Here is a 17,051-nt window from a genome sequence, read left to right on the forward strand (position 1 = left end):
TAATTCTAGTGGGGTAAATTCTTTGAATCTATAAGTTTGAAGAATTTGAGAGTATAAGAGGAATTGATTTATTTACAGGCTTTCTTCCAATTAGGTTTTGTTTACCTTTTCCCTGGTCTCTGGGGTCTCTTCTCTCCAGGCTCCCTAAAAATGCCTTTCGTGGCCCTTCATACTTAATAACAATATTTTCTGCAAACACCAGCATGTCCAAGGGAGACTTTTAAAGCTTGTAAATTAGACTTGATCACGTATCTTTCATCCCTACCTGTGTCTTTTTTCTTTTTGAAATAAAAACAACAAAAACAGCCAAAAGTTGAGACAGTGATATAGGGAAGACTTTGGGACATGTATTGCGACGGAGTTGTTTAAATGATAATTTATAATACACAGAAATTTCTGGAGTAAAATTTAATTGTAGAGTTCCATTACATCGTAGTTTTCCATAATTCCAGGAAGATAAAATGTGGGATTAACATTTTACTTTCATTGAAATGTACACCCTAATTTGAAAGGAATTTCTGAATTTCCTTTCATAAAGCTGGGTTCTTTGGGATAAAGCGAAGGGGAGGGCCAATTGGGATTGACAGAAATTTAACCACCATCACAGTTGGTCACAATTGGCTACATGCAGAATTAAGAACCCAGTTCACCTTGTTTTCATTCTTCATGGGGTCAGACCACAGTGGATGATACTGACTTGGGATGAAGGCCAGAAACTGCTATTTACCACTTAGGAAAATCACACAGCTATTGATTAAGTTTCAGGAGATTGGATCTTAAATGCTTAATTAGTATGACATTAATAATTTTAATAAAATGTTTTGTTTCCCAGATAAACATTCATCCAGAAATTACAAGGGTAAGCAAAATCACCTAAAAAGCATTTAACATAGAGAAGTTAGGCCAGAGTTACCAACCAAGAGCATGGCTTTCTCTCATGCATCTGACTTGACAGAGATTCTAGTCACTTGTCCCTCGGTGCCAGTTGCTGTGCCCTCTTCCCCTGCTCGTGGCTGCCAGAATTAACAGTATGGAGACAAGTGCAGCCAGGAAAGGCGTGGATGGCCCATCAAAGGCTGTGACTGTGGAGGACATCTTCAGTACTAAGCAGGCAGGGTGATCTCCTTCCTACCCAAAACACAAAATGCCAGATCACAGCTCTGATCTTTTTTTTTTTTTTTTTGATTGTTTGGGATTCATTGAGGGTACAAAGAATTAGGTTACACTGATTGCATTTGTTAGATAAAGTCCCTCTTACACTTGTATCCCACCCCCAAGAGGTGTGCCATAAAGATCACAAAGGCCAGGGAAAGACCAACATTAGGTGCACGGCTGAGATAAAGGTTTAATGACTTTGCCAGTACAGAAGTCAGAGCCAGTAGACATAGACCCTAAGAGCAATTGAAACTGTATTTCCCGATTAAAGCCAGGAAGTGGAATAGTACTCCCTATTTGGGACCAAAATTGTTTGAGTGTGGGAGAAGGGCCTCATCTATAGGGTCTTCAAAAACAAATTTGTGAGATTGAAAACTAAGCTTGGAAATTGGCATTAAAAACTTTTCCAGGGCGGCGCCTGTGGTTCAGTTGGTAAGGCGCTGGCCCCATATACCGAGGGTGGCAGGTTCAGACCCAGCCCCGGCCAAACTGCAACCAAAAAATAGCCGGGCGTTGTGGCGGGTGCCTCTTGCCTCACTTGGGAGGCTGAGGCAAGAGAATCGCTTAAGCCCAGAAGTTGGAGGTTGCTGTGAGCTGTGTGAGGCCACGGCACTCTACCGAGGGCCATAAAGTGAGACTCTGTCCCTACAAAAAAAAAAAAAAACTTTTCCAGGTCAAGGGAGTGTCGTATGTCCAAGCAGAAGTATTACAGGCTGCCATCATCCAGACACAAAAGCCTCGTAAGGAAAATAATTTCCAAAGATGAACTCACAGTGAAAGATTACAAATACCAAGAATAGAGCATCTGCAGGTGCAACAAATAGAATTTATATCTGAGGAACTACAAATGGAAAAGCAACTAGGACGTGGCTCTTAACATACAGATATCCAAGATGTTAAAAGAGATAAAGGAAAAGATTGACTTCATAAAATAGGAGTAGAAAGGTAAGAAATAAGAGGATTTGAAAAAGTAGAAACCCTAAAAATTTTAATGCTGTCTTCTTCTACAAGTCAATAAATCCACAATAAACATACAGTCGTTCCCTGTAAAATTACTGGGAAGGAGGTGAGGGAGGTGACACAGGAGTAGAAACAGTCGCTCTTTAACATCTGAATTATAAAATTAGAACAGTAGAGAGAATGGTTTATTGCACAAGGTGGTTTACTGAGCTGTCTAGCACTACATGCAAAAGACTTACAATAGCCTACTCTTTTTGGTATTTGAGAAACATACTTTGATCAAAGATTATTCCAAAATATAATTCGTCTTTTAGTTCTGTCTTTTTTATCATAGGAAACTATGAGGTATTTTTTTCTCTTGGATGGCTAGCTCACTTAAAAAGGAGATTGTAATGAACAATTTAATTATATTGTTTCTGGATTGCCTGAAAGCTTAAGAAGGTATTAATAGTTTAATCAAAAGTTTGGGGGAAATATTCTTAGAGTAAAAAAAATTCTTGTGCTTATTTTTTGGAACTAGTAAAGCTATCAATGAAAACAAGGTAACTTATAAAAACAATCAGTAAACAAAGATGGCTTAGTCACAGTGAGCTAACCCCTGTGTTTGCAACAGACTGAAGGTTCCCACCTGACCCATGGCAAATTTATTCAGCTGCTTAAGATTATTTTTTACTCACACTTCAAAAGAACAACAGTTGGAATTTTTAGCCTTTTAACAGCAACAGAAGGAACTTACCAATGATAAACCTTTTGGTATTTTTTTCATCTCTCACACCTTCCTGACCCATGGCTGTTCTGAGTCAGTGCTTGCCTTAGACTCAAAAAATAATAGTAAAGATTCAAATAATAGATTTGAATAACAGATTAATTACTATTTGAATAATATGCTGTGTGCTTTCCCATTATCTCATTTTATTCCTACAATAATCATGTGGAATAAAAATCTCTGTTCTTATTTCTTACACTTGCTCTTAGCCAAACAGCTGAGAAGCAATCGCTATTCTTATTTCTTACAGATGAAAACACTGAGGCTCATATTGAGAGAAATGGGATGGTGCCCAAAGCCACAGACATTTGCACATGGCAAATACTCCATTTCACATCTATGAACTACAAACCCATATTTTTTTCCTTAGGGGAAATGGTTGCTCTTCAGAGTCCGACTTATAAAATTGGAACAGTAAAGAGAATGGTTTGTTGAACAAGATGGTTTATTGAGCTGTCCATCACTGCAAGCATTCCCGAGCATGGGTAAACACTATAGCAAGACCCAGACTTGGGAAACAAGAAGAGATGGGTCTTCTTATGTTTTTATTAGTGTTCTGCTCACCTATCACCCTTCTGGAATACAAAGTAGAATGGACCTGAAACATAGCTGCTTTCTTCAACTCACAAAGTTTGATTTTCCTAACAGATCACATCTCTCTCCTTCAACTTCTTGCTAAAACAGCTTCCTTTCAGCTTCAAAGAGAAGAGATTGCATTGTTTACCATTAATTTATCATCAGCAGAACATAGCTTCACTTCACAAGAATCCCATCTTTCCCTCTCCCCTGAAAGACAATTTTCTCTAGGAAGACTTATCAGCACCAGCAGTGCAGACTGGGGAATGGCCTGTGTCACCCTTCCATTCAGAAATACCCAGTGCACATTCAGATCCCACATTCCCAGGAGGGTTGCGCAATATTTGTAAATTTACAAAAGCTGTTTCCCATAGATGACGCTGCAGGCATTGGCAAAGGGGGGAAAGTTCAAGTAATAGCACAATCTCTAGGCCGGCCTCCTTTCAGTTTTAACCCTTCTGTTCCCCATACATGCTCCCAAATCCCTCTCCCTTCCCCCCATCCTGTACTCCCCACTAAACTGCATCAGTGATAAGCACAGAATATTACATATACCTTTAATATTGCATTTAATACCCTGAATATAATTCTGCCTGTAAGCCTTCTGTCCCTACCCCATCCCCAGCTATACTCAAGCAGTGTACAGGGGAGAAAGCAGGGTGTAAACCGATTTCTAACATCTCAGTACTATTCAGTTTGCATCCCGACCCTCGCCCGGAGTAGGTGCCCAGTGACTATGTTAAGAACGGACAAATCCCCACTGAATATACTATTTGTGTTTCTGCTTCCCTGAGCTTGCCTCTGCTGTTTCTATCACCTAAAACTCCTCTCTTTCTTTTTCCTCCACCCTCAAGTGTGAGAAAACTTGTTTTCTCCCTAGGTAGGTCGTCTCTCTCATTAACAAACATTTATGCAAACTCTTCTTCTAATTAATATATTCAATGCTACGTCCAGAGTCTGTCGAGTGATATACTCATTAAGATAATAAATACCTCAAGCAGTTTCCAAGGGGGAAAAAAACAAGAAGTTTCCAGGGATGTTCCTCTAGCTGTTCAATGCAACCTTTCAAATATTGAATATTTGTCAGTATGGATGAATGGTAACTGAAGAAGAGGCTGACTTTAGCTTGTGAAGGAATTGGAGTCCAAAACTATGTTTGTAAATTGGTCCTTACAAATGCAAACTTTTTCACATATAAATTCTATTATGAATGCCTCTTTCAGTTTCAGAGCCAATAAAATTCAACTCGCTCTGAACATAGGATTGATGGAACCAATGTGAATTATATGTAGCTGTCGGCCCCCAAAGTAGCATCAAGAGAGGAAAGAGAAAGCAGAGGAGAATTTCCTCCCTAATCTCACAGCTCAGAGCACCCAAGGGATTCTAATGGGTAAAGTGTGTTCCTTCCTATTTTTCACTGCCCTAACGCCTAAGCTGAAAGACATGTTTACCTCTGCCCCAATTTTCAGTTATGGAGTTCACCCAGGCCCTTGTTAAACTTTGAGGTTTTTTAACCTTAACATTTCTAATTTTTTCCCTAAGCAAAATCTGTCTGATCTCAACTAGATGTTAACAGAATAGCAAATAAGTAAATTAATCAATAGTAAGCTGTGAGTGACTGCTAGCCCATAAACCTTTAATAGCTAATGAATTTTTAATAAAAATATTTACTCCTACATGTATAAGTGAATTTATACTTCTAAATTGGCTTAAATTCAGTAACTATAATAAAATGAACTGAAAAATTCACAAGACGTAGAGAAATCCTCTGAGTGAGGAACAGCTAATCACACCTCCATAAATTAGGCCTAGTTTCTATTAAATTATCCCTTCTTTTCATCTTCTATTGTCTCAACTGCAGATTTCTAAAAGCATAAAGGGGGGTTCTGCTTGTTTATTTTGTTTTGTTTTTGTTTTCTTGCCCAAAGTGAGGCTGAGATTGACGCTGGGTATTTTCTCTGAGACTCTGTCAGAGGGGATAGAAATTGATTTCAGGGAGCAAATGGAGGCTGAATAACAGCTTCCTTGCTTCTGGGCACTAGGAGTCCGGGGAGATAGGACTCCAGGCATCTCTGGCTGGTGAGATCTGCCTATTATCACCCCTGTGAGGATACAGAGAGTTAGCGAGAGACTTCTGGACCCCAAGAGGAGGACTAAAACAGTGAAAAACCAGCAAGTGGTCGCATGTGTTCAATCCATCTAAACCCGCCAGCAACTGTAAGTTCAGTAGCAGCGAGACTGCAAACCAGAAAGGCCTTACCTGTGAACTGTTTTGGTGTCTTTGGACTCGGCACTCAGTTGAGCTGCCTTGGGGAGATCCTGAGCGGGAATGTGGAGAACTTTGGCCTTTGTCTAGGGCCCCAGTCTGAGTCGCTGAGCCAGACGGAGCTAATAGTGTTTGGCTGTGGGCCACAGGGAGCCACTGTGAGCCATCTGCCCCGGCAAGCTCCACCCTCAGGGTCGCAGAGCTAGAATTGGGTGGGAGCTGGTAACCCAGCACGGAGTAGCCTAAGGGTGGGGTCTGAGCTGCCTTGCAGCCCTAACCCTCAGGGGCAGAGTGAGACCAGTTTTGGCACACTGGGTAAGTGGATAGCCACTTCAGCAGTGATTCCAGCTATAAGCACTTTCCTGGGAAGGCTTCTGCTCAGCAAGTTTACAAGCTCAAAGTACCTTTTAAGTGGGCTGAAGAGAGATTTAGGGTGTCTACCTGCTGAGGTTTGAGAAATCAGCAGCCTCCAGTCGTATCAGAATTGTGATTAACATCTCATACCCCAGAAGACCATGTGTTGCCCAGACAATATTCAACGACATATACATACTGCTTTGTTTTTGGTTGTGTTTTGTTTTTTTTTTGTTTGGTTGTTATTTGTTTATTTTGATGTTGCTGATGTTGTTTTGTTTTTTAATTTCAACCTTTTCCGTACAGATCTTTTTTCTTTCTCAATTTTTCTAGTTTAATTATAATTTCCCATTGCTACCTTTTTTAATAACTACAACTTCATTTTTGCTACTGTTTCTACCGCTATTATTTGGTTTTTCACCCAATTTTATCCCGTAAAGTTTTCTGTTTGCTTGTTTAGGTTTGATTTATAGAATTTTTGTCTTTCCTCTCTACTTGGTGGAGGTGGGGTACTGTGTCTGATCAGGTTAGCAAAGAGCTGCTGACCTCAAGGGAACCACCCAACTGGGCACCCCAGAAGGTGTTTTTTTATTTTTTAAGGTTGTATCAAAGTACCCTACTGTACACCTATATTGCTCCGTCTCCCTCTTTCTGTGCCTCTCTTCTTTTTGTCAATATTCCTTTTACCCACCCCCTCTCCTTTCTCTATTTTTTTTTTCTTTTCACTTGGTCCTCCTTTCTTTCCTCCCTTTCTTGCTCTTCAACCTTCTCACCCTTCTGGTCCTGTACCAAAAGGACTCATCTAACCCTTAGTCCACAGGCACGAGAACTTAAAGAGCAAGAGGAAGTGAAAGGAAAATTAGGGCAAGGAAACATAAAAGAAATCACTCATGAGGAAGAATCAGCAGAAAACTCCAGGCAACATGAAGAACCAGTCCAGAACAACCCCGCCAAGGGACCATGAAGTAGCTACTGCAGATGATTCCACCTGTAAAGAAATGTTAGGAATGACAGAAAGGGAATTTAGAATACACATGTTGAAAACAACGAAAGAAATGATGGAAACAATGAAGGAAACTGCGAATAAAGTGGAAAATAACCAAAAGGAAATCCAAAAACAGAATCAAATAAGAGATGAACGATATGAAGAATATAAATAGAATATAGCAGAGCTGAAGGAACTGAAACAGTCAATTAGGGAACTTAAAGATGCAATGGAAAGTATCAGCAACAGGTTAGACCATGCAGAAGAAAGAATTTCAGAGGTAGAAGACAATGTTCGTGAGATAACTCAGATAGTAAAAGAGGCAGAAAAGAAGAGAGAGAAAGCAGAACGTTCACTGTCAGAATTATGGGACTTTATGAAGCGTTCCAACATACGAGTTATAGAAATCCCAGAAGGGGAAGAAGAATGCCCCAGAGGAATGGAAGCCATACTAGAGAATATTATAAAAGAAAATTTCCCAAATATCACCAAAGATTCTGACACACTGCTTTCAGAGGGATATCGGACCCCAGGTCACCTCAACTCTAACCGAGCTTCTCCAAGACACATTGTGATGAACCTGTCCAAAGTCAAGGCCAAAGAAAAGATTCTGCAAGCTGCCAGGAGTAAGCGCCAGTTGACCTACAGGGGCAAATCCATAAGAGTGACCGCAGACTTCTCGAATGAAACTTTCCAAGCAAGAAGACAATGGTCATCTACCTTTAATCTACTTCAACAGAACAATTTCCATCCCATAATTCTGTACCCTGCTAAGCTAAGCTTCAAAATTGACGGAGAAATCAAATCATTTACGGATATATAAACATTGAGAAAATTCGCCACAAAAAGACCAGCTCTACAGGAAATACTTCAACCTGTTCTGCACACTGACCACCACAATGGATCAGCAGAAAAGTAAGAACTCAGAAATTAAAGGACAGAACCTAACCTCCACACTGATGCAAAAGATAAAACTAAGCAATGGACTCTCACCAAATAAGATGAATAGAATACTACCACACTTATCAATTATCTCAATAAATGTTAATGGCTTGAATTCCCCACTGAAGAGACATGGATTGTCTGACTGGATTAAAAAACACAAGCCATCCATTTGCTGTCTGAAAGAAACACACCTGGCTTCAAAAGACAAATTAAAGCTCCGAGTCAAGGGTTGGAAGACAATTTTACAGGCAAATGGCATTCAGAAGAAAAGAGGAATTGCAATCTTATTTTCAGATACATGTGGATTTAAAGCAACTAAAGTCAAAAAAGACAAAGATGGTCACTTTATATTGGTCAAGGGAAAAATACAACAAGAAGATGTTTCAATTCTAAATATTTATGCACCCAATTTAAATGCTCCCAGATTCTTGAAACAGACCTTACTCAGTCTGAGCAATATGATATCTGATAATACCATAATAACAGGGGACCTTAAATTCCTCTTACAGAGCTGGACAGATCCTCTAAACAGAAATTAAATAAAGATATAAGAGATTTAAATGAGACCTAACTGTGCTTGATAGACGCATATAGAACACTCCATCCCAAAGATAAAGAATATACATTCTTCTCATCACCCCATGGAACATTCTCCAAAATTGATCATATCCTGGGACACAAAACAAATATCAACAGAATCAAAAGAATTGAAATTTTACCTTGTATCTTCTTAGACCATAAGGCACTAAAGGTGGAACTCAACTCTAACATTAAAAAACGCTCGACCCCACCCAAAGGCATGGAAATTAAACAATCTTCTGTTGAATAACAGATGGGTGAAGGAAGAAATAAAACAGGAAATCATTAACTTCCTTGAGCATAACAACAATGAAGACACAAGCTACCAAAACCTGTGGGATACTGCAAAAGCAGTTTTGAGAGGAAAATTCATCGCTTTAGATGCCTACATTCGAAAAACAGAAAGAGAGCGCATCAACAATCTCACAAGCCATCTTAAGGATTTGGAAAAAGAAGAATAATCTAAGCCTAAACTCAGTAGAAGAAAAGAAATATCCAAAATCAAATCAGAGATCAATGAAATTGAAAACAAAAGAATCATTCAGAAAATTAATGAAACGAGGAGTTGGTTTTTTGAAAAAAATAAATAAAACAGATAAACCATTGGCCAGACTAACAAGAAATAGAAAAGTAAAATCTCTAGTAACCTCAATCAGAAATGATAAAGGGGAAATAACAACTGATCCCACAGAGATACAAGAGATCATCTCTGAATACTGCCAGAAATTCTATGCCCAGAAATTTGACAATATGAAGGAAATGGATAAATATTTGGAATCACACCCTCTCCCTAGACTTAACCAGGAAGAAATAGAGCTCCTGAACAGAACAATTTCAAGCACTGAGATCAAAGAAACAAAAAAAAATATCTTCCAACCAAAAAATGCCCTGGTCCAGATGGCTTCACACCAGAATTCTATCAAATCTTCAAGGAAGAGCTTATTCCTGTACTGCAGAAATTATTCCAAAAAATTGAGGAAGAAGGAATCTTCCCCCAACACATTCTATGAAGCCAACATCGCCCTGATACCAAAACCAGGAAAAGACCCAAACAAAAAGGAGAATTTCAGACCAATCTCACTCATGAATATAGATGCAAAAATTCTCAACACAATCCTAGCCAATAGATTACAGCTTATCATCAAAAAAGTCATTCATCATGATCAAGTAGGCTTCATCCCAGGGATGCAAGGCTGGTTTAACATACGCAAGTCCATAAACGTTATCCACCATATTAACAGAGGCAAAAATAAAGATCATATGATCCTCTCAATAGATGCAGAAAAAGAATTTTATAAAATCCAGCATCCTTTTCTAATTAGAACACTGAAGAGTATGGGCATAGGTGGCAAATTTCTAAAACTGATTGAAGCTATCTATGACAAACCCACAGCTAGTATTTTACTGAATGGAGTAAAACTGAAAGCTTTTCCTCTTAGAACTGGAACCAGATAAGGTTGTCCTCTGTCACCTTTACTATTCAACATAGTGCTGGAAGTTCTAGCCAATACAGTTAGGCAAGACAAGGAAATAAAGGGAGTCCAAATGGGAGCAGAGGAGGTCAAACTCTCCCTCTTTGCTGACGACATGATCTTATACTTAGAGAACCCCAAAGACTCAACCACAAGACTCCTAGAAGTCATCAAAAAATACAGTAATGTTTCAGGATATAAAATCAATGTCCACAAGTCAGTAGCCTTTGTATACACCAATAACAGTCAAGTGAGAAGCTAATTAAGGACACAACTCCCTTCACCATAGTTTCAGAGAAAATGAAATACCTAGGAATATACCTAACAAAGGAGGTGAAGGACCTCTATAAAGAAAATTATGAAATCCTCAGAAAGGAAATAGCAGAGGATATTAACAAATGGAAGAACACACCATGCTCATGGATGGGAAGAATCAACATTGTTAAAATGTCTATACTTCCCAAAGCAATCTACCTATTCAATGCCATTCCTATCAAAATACCAACATCGTACTTTCAAGATTTGGAGAAAATGATTCTGCGTTTTGTATGGAACCGGAAAAAACCCCGTATAGCCTAAGGCAGTTCTTAGTAATAAAAATAAAGCTGGGGGCATCAGCATACCAGATTTTAGTCTGTACTACAAAGCCATAGTGGTCAAGATAGCATGGTACTGGCACAAAAACAGAGACATAGACACTTGGAATCAAATTGAAAACCAAGAAATGAAACTAACATCTTACAACCACCTAATCTTCAATAAACCAAACAAGAACATACCTTGGGGGAAAGACTCCCTATTCAATAAATGGTGTTGGGAGAACTGGATGTCTACATGTAAACGACTGACACTGGACCCACAACTTTCCCCACTCACAAAAATTGATTCAAAATGGATAAAGGACTTAAATTTAAGGCATGAAACAATAAAAATCCTCCAAGAAAGCATAGGAAAAACACTGGAAGATATTGGCCTGGGGAAAGACTTCATGAAGAAGACTGCCATGGCAATTGCAACAACAACAAAATAAACAAATGGGACTTCATTAAACTGAAAAGCTTCTGTACAGCTAAGGAAACAATAACCAAAGCAAAGAGACAACCTACACAATGGGAAAGGATATTTGCATATTTTCAATCAGACAAAAGCTTGATAATTAGGATCTATAGAGAACTCAAATTAATCCACATGAAAAAAGCCAACAATCCCATATATCAATGGGCAAGAGACATCTTCTCTAAAGATGACAGTCAAATGGCTAACAAACACATGAAAAAATGTCCATCATCTCTATATATTAGAGAAATGCAAATAAAAACAACCCTGAGATATCATCTAACCCCAGTGAGAAGGGCCCACATCACAAAATCTCAAAACTGCAGATGCTGGCGTGGATGTGGAGAGAAGGGAACACTTTTACACTGCTGGTGGGACTGCAAACTAGTACAACCTTTCTGGAAGGAAGTATGAAGAAACCTCAAAGCACTCAAGCTAGACCTCCCATTTGATCCTGCAATCCCATTACTGGGCATCTACCCCAAAAGAAAAAAATCCTTTTATCATAAGGACACTTGTACTAAACTGTTTATTGCAGCTCAATTTACAATCGCCAAAATGTGGAAACAGCCTAAATGCCCACCAACCAATACTATTCAGCCATTAAAAAAAATGGAGACTTTACATCCTTCGTATTAACCTGGATGGACGTGGAAGACATTATTGTTAGTAAAGCATCACAAGAATGGAGAAGCATGAATCCTATGTACTCAATTTTGATATGAGGACAATTAATGACGATTAAGGTTATGGGGGGGGACAGAAAGAGGGAAGGAGGGAGGGGGGTGGGGCCTTGGTGTGTGTCACACTTTATGGGGGCAAGACATGATTGCAAGATTACACTTTACCTAACAATTGCAATCAGTGTAACCTGGCTTATTGTACCCTCAATGAATCCCCAACAATAAAAAAAAAAAGAAATTGATTTCAGACAGCTCATAGAAGTTACTCTGCATGCCCTCTGCTCACAGCATTTGAGTTCTACACTTCCACTCATTCTTTTGTCCACTCACTCTCTCATTCATGAGACATTTATCTTCTGTCTCCTGGAAAGCACCAGAGCCCACCTACCTAGTAAAGGTGATTTAAAACAGACCCTCCCCTCAAGCAGACCAGTGGGGGATACTGATATGTCAACAGACAATTACAATAAAGTGTCAAAACCTGTATCCACGGTGCCAAAGCAGCTCAGAAAAGTTGGGAAGATTGCAGAAGGTGTGAGAGTTGTGGTAGATACTACTTATCCATAGAGGCTAAGGTCCTCATTGGTGAAAACAGGATTTAGATTATTTGAGGCTGAATACAAATAGGAAAAATATTGAGGATGTGGAATCAAAAAGTTGGATAGGGGAATAACTTCACCAGAAAGACCATGTAAGAATCCTTTTATGTGCCTGTGTTATCCCTTAAAGGCCAACGACTGGGGTCTCGTCTGGTGCCAGCACCTTTGTGCACCAAGGTGGTCACTAAGAACGTGTTCAGCTCTCCTGGACACCAAGCACAGCCACGCTGGGCAGAGTAGTCGCGCCCTGTACCTGCGCTGCTTCTTCCCAGGGCACATTGCTACAGGAGACTGCACAGCCGTGCTCCTTGGGGGTCCTGCTGCTGGTGCAGCAGTGGGACCTCTGTACCCTACACCACGGCCTGCCCGGCTGTCCTCGCCTGTGCCCAAGGCCAACCTGCACCTCAGAGTGTGCCTGTACCACCCCCCCACCGTCACGTTACTCCCACAGGATCCTCAGCCTCCGCCCCAGGACTTCCTGATGGACTCTCATCTAAAGCAGAATGTGCTTATTTTCTAAATAACATAAATGAACAGCTTGATGGCTGATTATATTAGAAGTACCGTGGAGCTCATTCCTGAGCATCTGATTCTTCCTAAAATCCTAAAGAACTGCTGTTATCTCAGCCCTCCCTGAAGACACCCTTAAAGTACTCATTCGACATCTTTGTCATAGAAATGGTTAAATTCAGAGACAGCCGACAGGTTTGAGAGGTAGGGATTCAGGCCCTTTTGCTAGACAGAGTTGAATGTTAAAAGATAATGGGTAACCGCCTGGAAAGGCCTAGAAAACCAGGGAAAGGCTTCTGTTCTCCAAAGGCTCGAGCCTTCCCTCTTACCCCTCTCGAATCTCATCCCACAATGTCCAATTCCTCTGTAACCTAAAGGCAGCTAGTCTGGCCGCTTAAAAGAGGATGCTAATAATTTTTATACCTAAGTAAAGATTGTGAGATGAAAGAAATGGCTTAAAGAATAAGGTACAAGTGTGTCACACTTCTGAGTTTAAAGATAAATTAATGAGCTTTGCTTACCTCAGGAAAAACTTTTAAGTCTTTCTGAATAGCTAATTGACTGTGTTTTCTAAGATTTAGGTTCTGTCTTTAATCAATGCGGAAGCTAGAATTTACTGATTTTTAAAAAATGAAAAGAGCCTAGGTAGGTTATTCACACAGGACCTCGCTTGCATTTCTCTGGAAGGTACTTACTGCTTTACACAAAAGCAGTACGTTCTAAGAATTAAACGTACCATCTTTGACTTTAGCAGTTGACAGCGTTTCTCTAGAAAATATGATCTAATATCTTTTCCTAAGACTAAAGTTGAGTTACTGGATGTATAATTGAAAAAATAAAACTTACTGTTGACAACGGAAAGTTTCAAAATAATTTCTTAACCCTATAATTTTTATTTTCTCCAGGTGCCTTTGGTATACTGTCTGAGACAAGTTCAACCCCAGGAAATCAAAATGATTCTCAACTCTTCGACCGATGATGGTATTAAAAGAATCCAAGATGACTGTCCCAAAGCTGGAAGGCATAATTACATATTTGTCATGATCCCTACTTTATACAGCATCATCTTTGTGGTGGGAATATTTGGAAACAGCTTGGTGGTGATCGTCATTTATTTTTACATGAAACTGAAGACGGTGGCCAGTGTTTTTCTTTTGAATTTAGCCCTGGCTGACATATGCTTTTTGCTGACTCTGCCGCTGTGGGCCGTCTACACCGCTATGGAATACCGCTGGCCCTTTGGTAACTACCTGTGTAAGATTGCTTCCGCCAGTGTCAGTTTCAACCTCTATGCCAGCGTCTTCCTTCTCACATGTCTCAGCATTGACCGCTACCTGGCTATCGTCCATCCAATGAAGTCCCGCCTTCGACGCACCATGCTTGTAGCCAAGGTCACCTGCATTGTGATCTGGCTGCTGGCTGGCTTGGCAAGCTTGCCCGCTATCATCCACCGAAACGTGTTTTTCATTGAGAACACCAACACCACGGTTTGTGCGTTCCATTATGAGTCGCAAAATTCAACCCTCCCCATAGGTCTGGGTCTAACCAAAAATATACTGGGTTTCCTGTTCCCTTTTCTGATCATTCTTACAAGTTATACTCTTATTTGGAAGGCCCTAAAGAAGGCTTATGAGATTCAGAAGAACAAGCCAAGAAATGATGATATTTTTAAGATAATTATGGCGATCGTGCTTTTCTTTTTCTTTTCCTGGGTCCCCCACCAGGTGTTCACTTTTCTGGATGTGCTGATTCAGCTGAGAGTCATACGCGACTGTAAGATCACGGACATTGTGGACACGGCCATGCCCATCACCATCTGCATAGCTTATTTTAACAATTGCCTAAACCCTCTCTTCTATGGTTTCCTGGGGAAAAAATTTAAAAAATATTTTCTCCAGCTCTTAAAATATATTCCCCCCAAAGCCAAATCCCACTCAGGCCTTTCAACCAAAATGAGCACCCTTTCCTACCGCCCCTCGGATAATGTCAACTCGTCCACCAAGAAACCTGCACCGTGTTTTGAGGTTGAATGACACATTCAAAACCTGTCTATGAAGTCGTCTTGTGAAAGGAGGGGCGAGGGAAACTTTCCTCTACAGCGCTTCACCAAATGAACATTAACTACTTTCCAGAATTTAACAAGAAAATGGATGACGTGGACTGAATCACCTTCTCTAAAGCTCTGAACAAAAGCTTTTCTTTCCCTTTGCAACAAAATTAAGCAAAACTACTTTTTGCATTAGGTAGATGACGGCTACTCAAAAAACAATCTCAGAAACTGGATGAATGTATTGATTTGGGGAATTTCATTGACAGAAATGCAATCCCCCTAGTTTGCTCTTGGCCTATCATTTTTGACTTCTGCTAAAGGTATCTAGAATATGTTAAGCCTTTAGAGGAACAACAGGAGTTCAGAGTTCCATCGTTCTGCCTACTATTCAGAAGGACAGCAAAGCTTTTGTGCCTGTTTAGCTGTAAACAACCATGGAACAACTTTTACCTGCTACTCCACATTTTGGACAGAGATTTGCCAAGCAGTAGTTGTCAAGTTTCAAAACCTTTTGCAAAATTCATACAGCGTCCTACAGCTGTACACTGCCAACACTATGCTGGTAAGAAGGCTTCTTTGTATAAAAGTGTTACGAAAGTCACATATAAAAGTTAAACTACTTGTAAAGATGTTACTCTGGTCTCAACGAGTAGCATCTTTCTAGTCCTATTAGTTTGATGTCGTATCTGAGAAGTGTATGTGGTTTGTGGTAAAAAGATTACACATGTATCATAAAGTATCCCTTTACTGTTTTAAAAAAGTATATATTCTGCACACGTGTATGTATATATCTCTAAACTGATGTTACTTAATTAAAATCTGTCAAAGTTATAGTTACCTTAAAATAATTTTATTGTAATGTATTTAATCTTCATTACTCAAAATACCTGTATGTGCTGATTTATTTTTTTAAATAAGACAACTGTGAATAAGTATGAACTCGTTTTCATTTAAATTTGGTAAAACTGATAGTTTATAGATTTTGTATATTGCCATTGAAAAGATAAAGAAAAACTATGTCGCTTTACTGTACAACAAAGAATAAACATACCATTTTGAATTTTACAAAATGTTTCAGATAATGTAGAAAAAAGCCTCATTCCTTATAACACTAAACTAACACATTATTTGATGAAAGTTTCAAGAACAGGATTTTTCTAATTACATATATAATTATTGTAGGAAAGTTAGAAGGTAGAGAAAAACATGAACCTAAAAGTCAGGTTTAGCTTCCTCACCTAAAAGTCATCATAATAACATGTGGGTGCATTTTTTTTTTCTACTTTTTAATTTATTATACACAGAGACATGTATACATCATGACCCTGAAGTCATAAGATGTGGAGTAATTTGTGTACAGATTTTTTTGTTGTTGTTGCATTTTGGCCGGGTCTGGGTTAGAACCCACCACCTTCAGTATATGGGACCAGCGCCCTACTCACTGAGCCACAGGCGCTGCCCAGTGTATAGATTTTTAACTTAGTATCATAGTACAGTAGTTTCCTGCCCCATTAAGTATTTTCTTAATATTTGTGCAATATTACAAAATACAAATACACTGAGGTAATTAGCTGGTGACCAAATTGGCACATTTAATTCTTTTCTGATTTTTCAGTGTTATAAATTACACTGAAATAAATATGCAAGTACACAAATCTGATAAATTTCTCCCACTCACAGAAGTGCCACAACGGACTACACAGATAAGAATATTTGTAATATTCTAAATACGTGCTGCCAACTATTTTCCAGACATATAAAAATTTATAATATCATAAAACACATACAGAGTTATTTCACCACACCTCACAGTGTGGGGCAGGTACTGAATTTAAAGAGACAGGAGACGTTTACTGTAGGGCTGCAGGTGCCATACCCAAGGGCAGGGATGCAACTGTGCTGGAAGGACATGCTCTAACATTTCTGTGCACATTGGGCAAATGTCTCCTTCTTCCAACCTAGAGGCCTTTGCTGAAGTACACATGGCAGGCAGAGGTGTTCATCTGGCCCAGTACACTGTGGCCAAAGGGTTGGGGTGGTGCACAGAATAACTGGAGGAGGCTGAGGATGAGGGGGTCATCTTGATGCATTGGGA

The 17,051-nt window shown here is 39.5% G+C and overlaps 1 protein-coding gene across 2 annotated transcripts in view; it reads left to right on the forward strand.

Annotated features, from left to right (window-relative positions):
* Positions 1–15,812, forward strand: part of AGTR1 (angiotensin II receptor type 1) — a 51,487-nt gene extending 35,675 nt beyond the window's left edge. For both annotated transcript variants that reach the window (XM_053599851.1, XM_053599850.1), the window contains one exon: positions 13,812–15,812. In XM_053599851.1, the coding sequence (XP_053455826.1) occupies positions 13,860–14,939 (1,080 nt within the window). In that variant the 5' untranslated portion in view covers positions 13,812–13,859 and the 3' untranslated portion in view covers positions 14,940–15,812. The remainder of the gene's footprint in view (positions 1–13,811) is intronic.
* Positions 15,813–17,051: the final 1,239 nt, after the last annotated feature.

Source organism: Nycticebus coucang, chromosome 8 (genome assembly GCF_027406575.1).
Source record: "Nycticebus coucang isolate mNycCou1 chromosome 8, mNycCou1.pri, whole genome shotgun sequence".
NCBI lineage: Eukaryota > Metazoa > Chordata > Mammalia > Primates > Lorisidae > Nycticebus > Nycticebus coucang.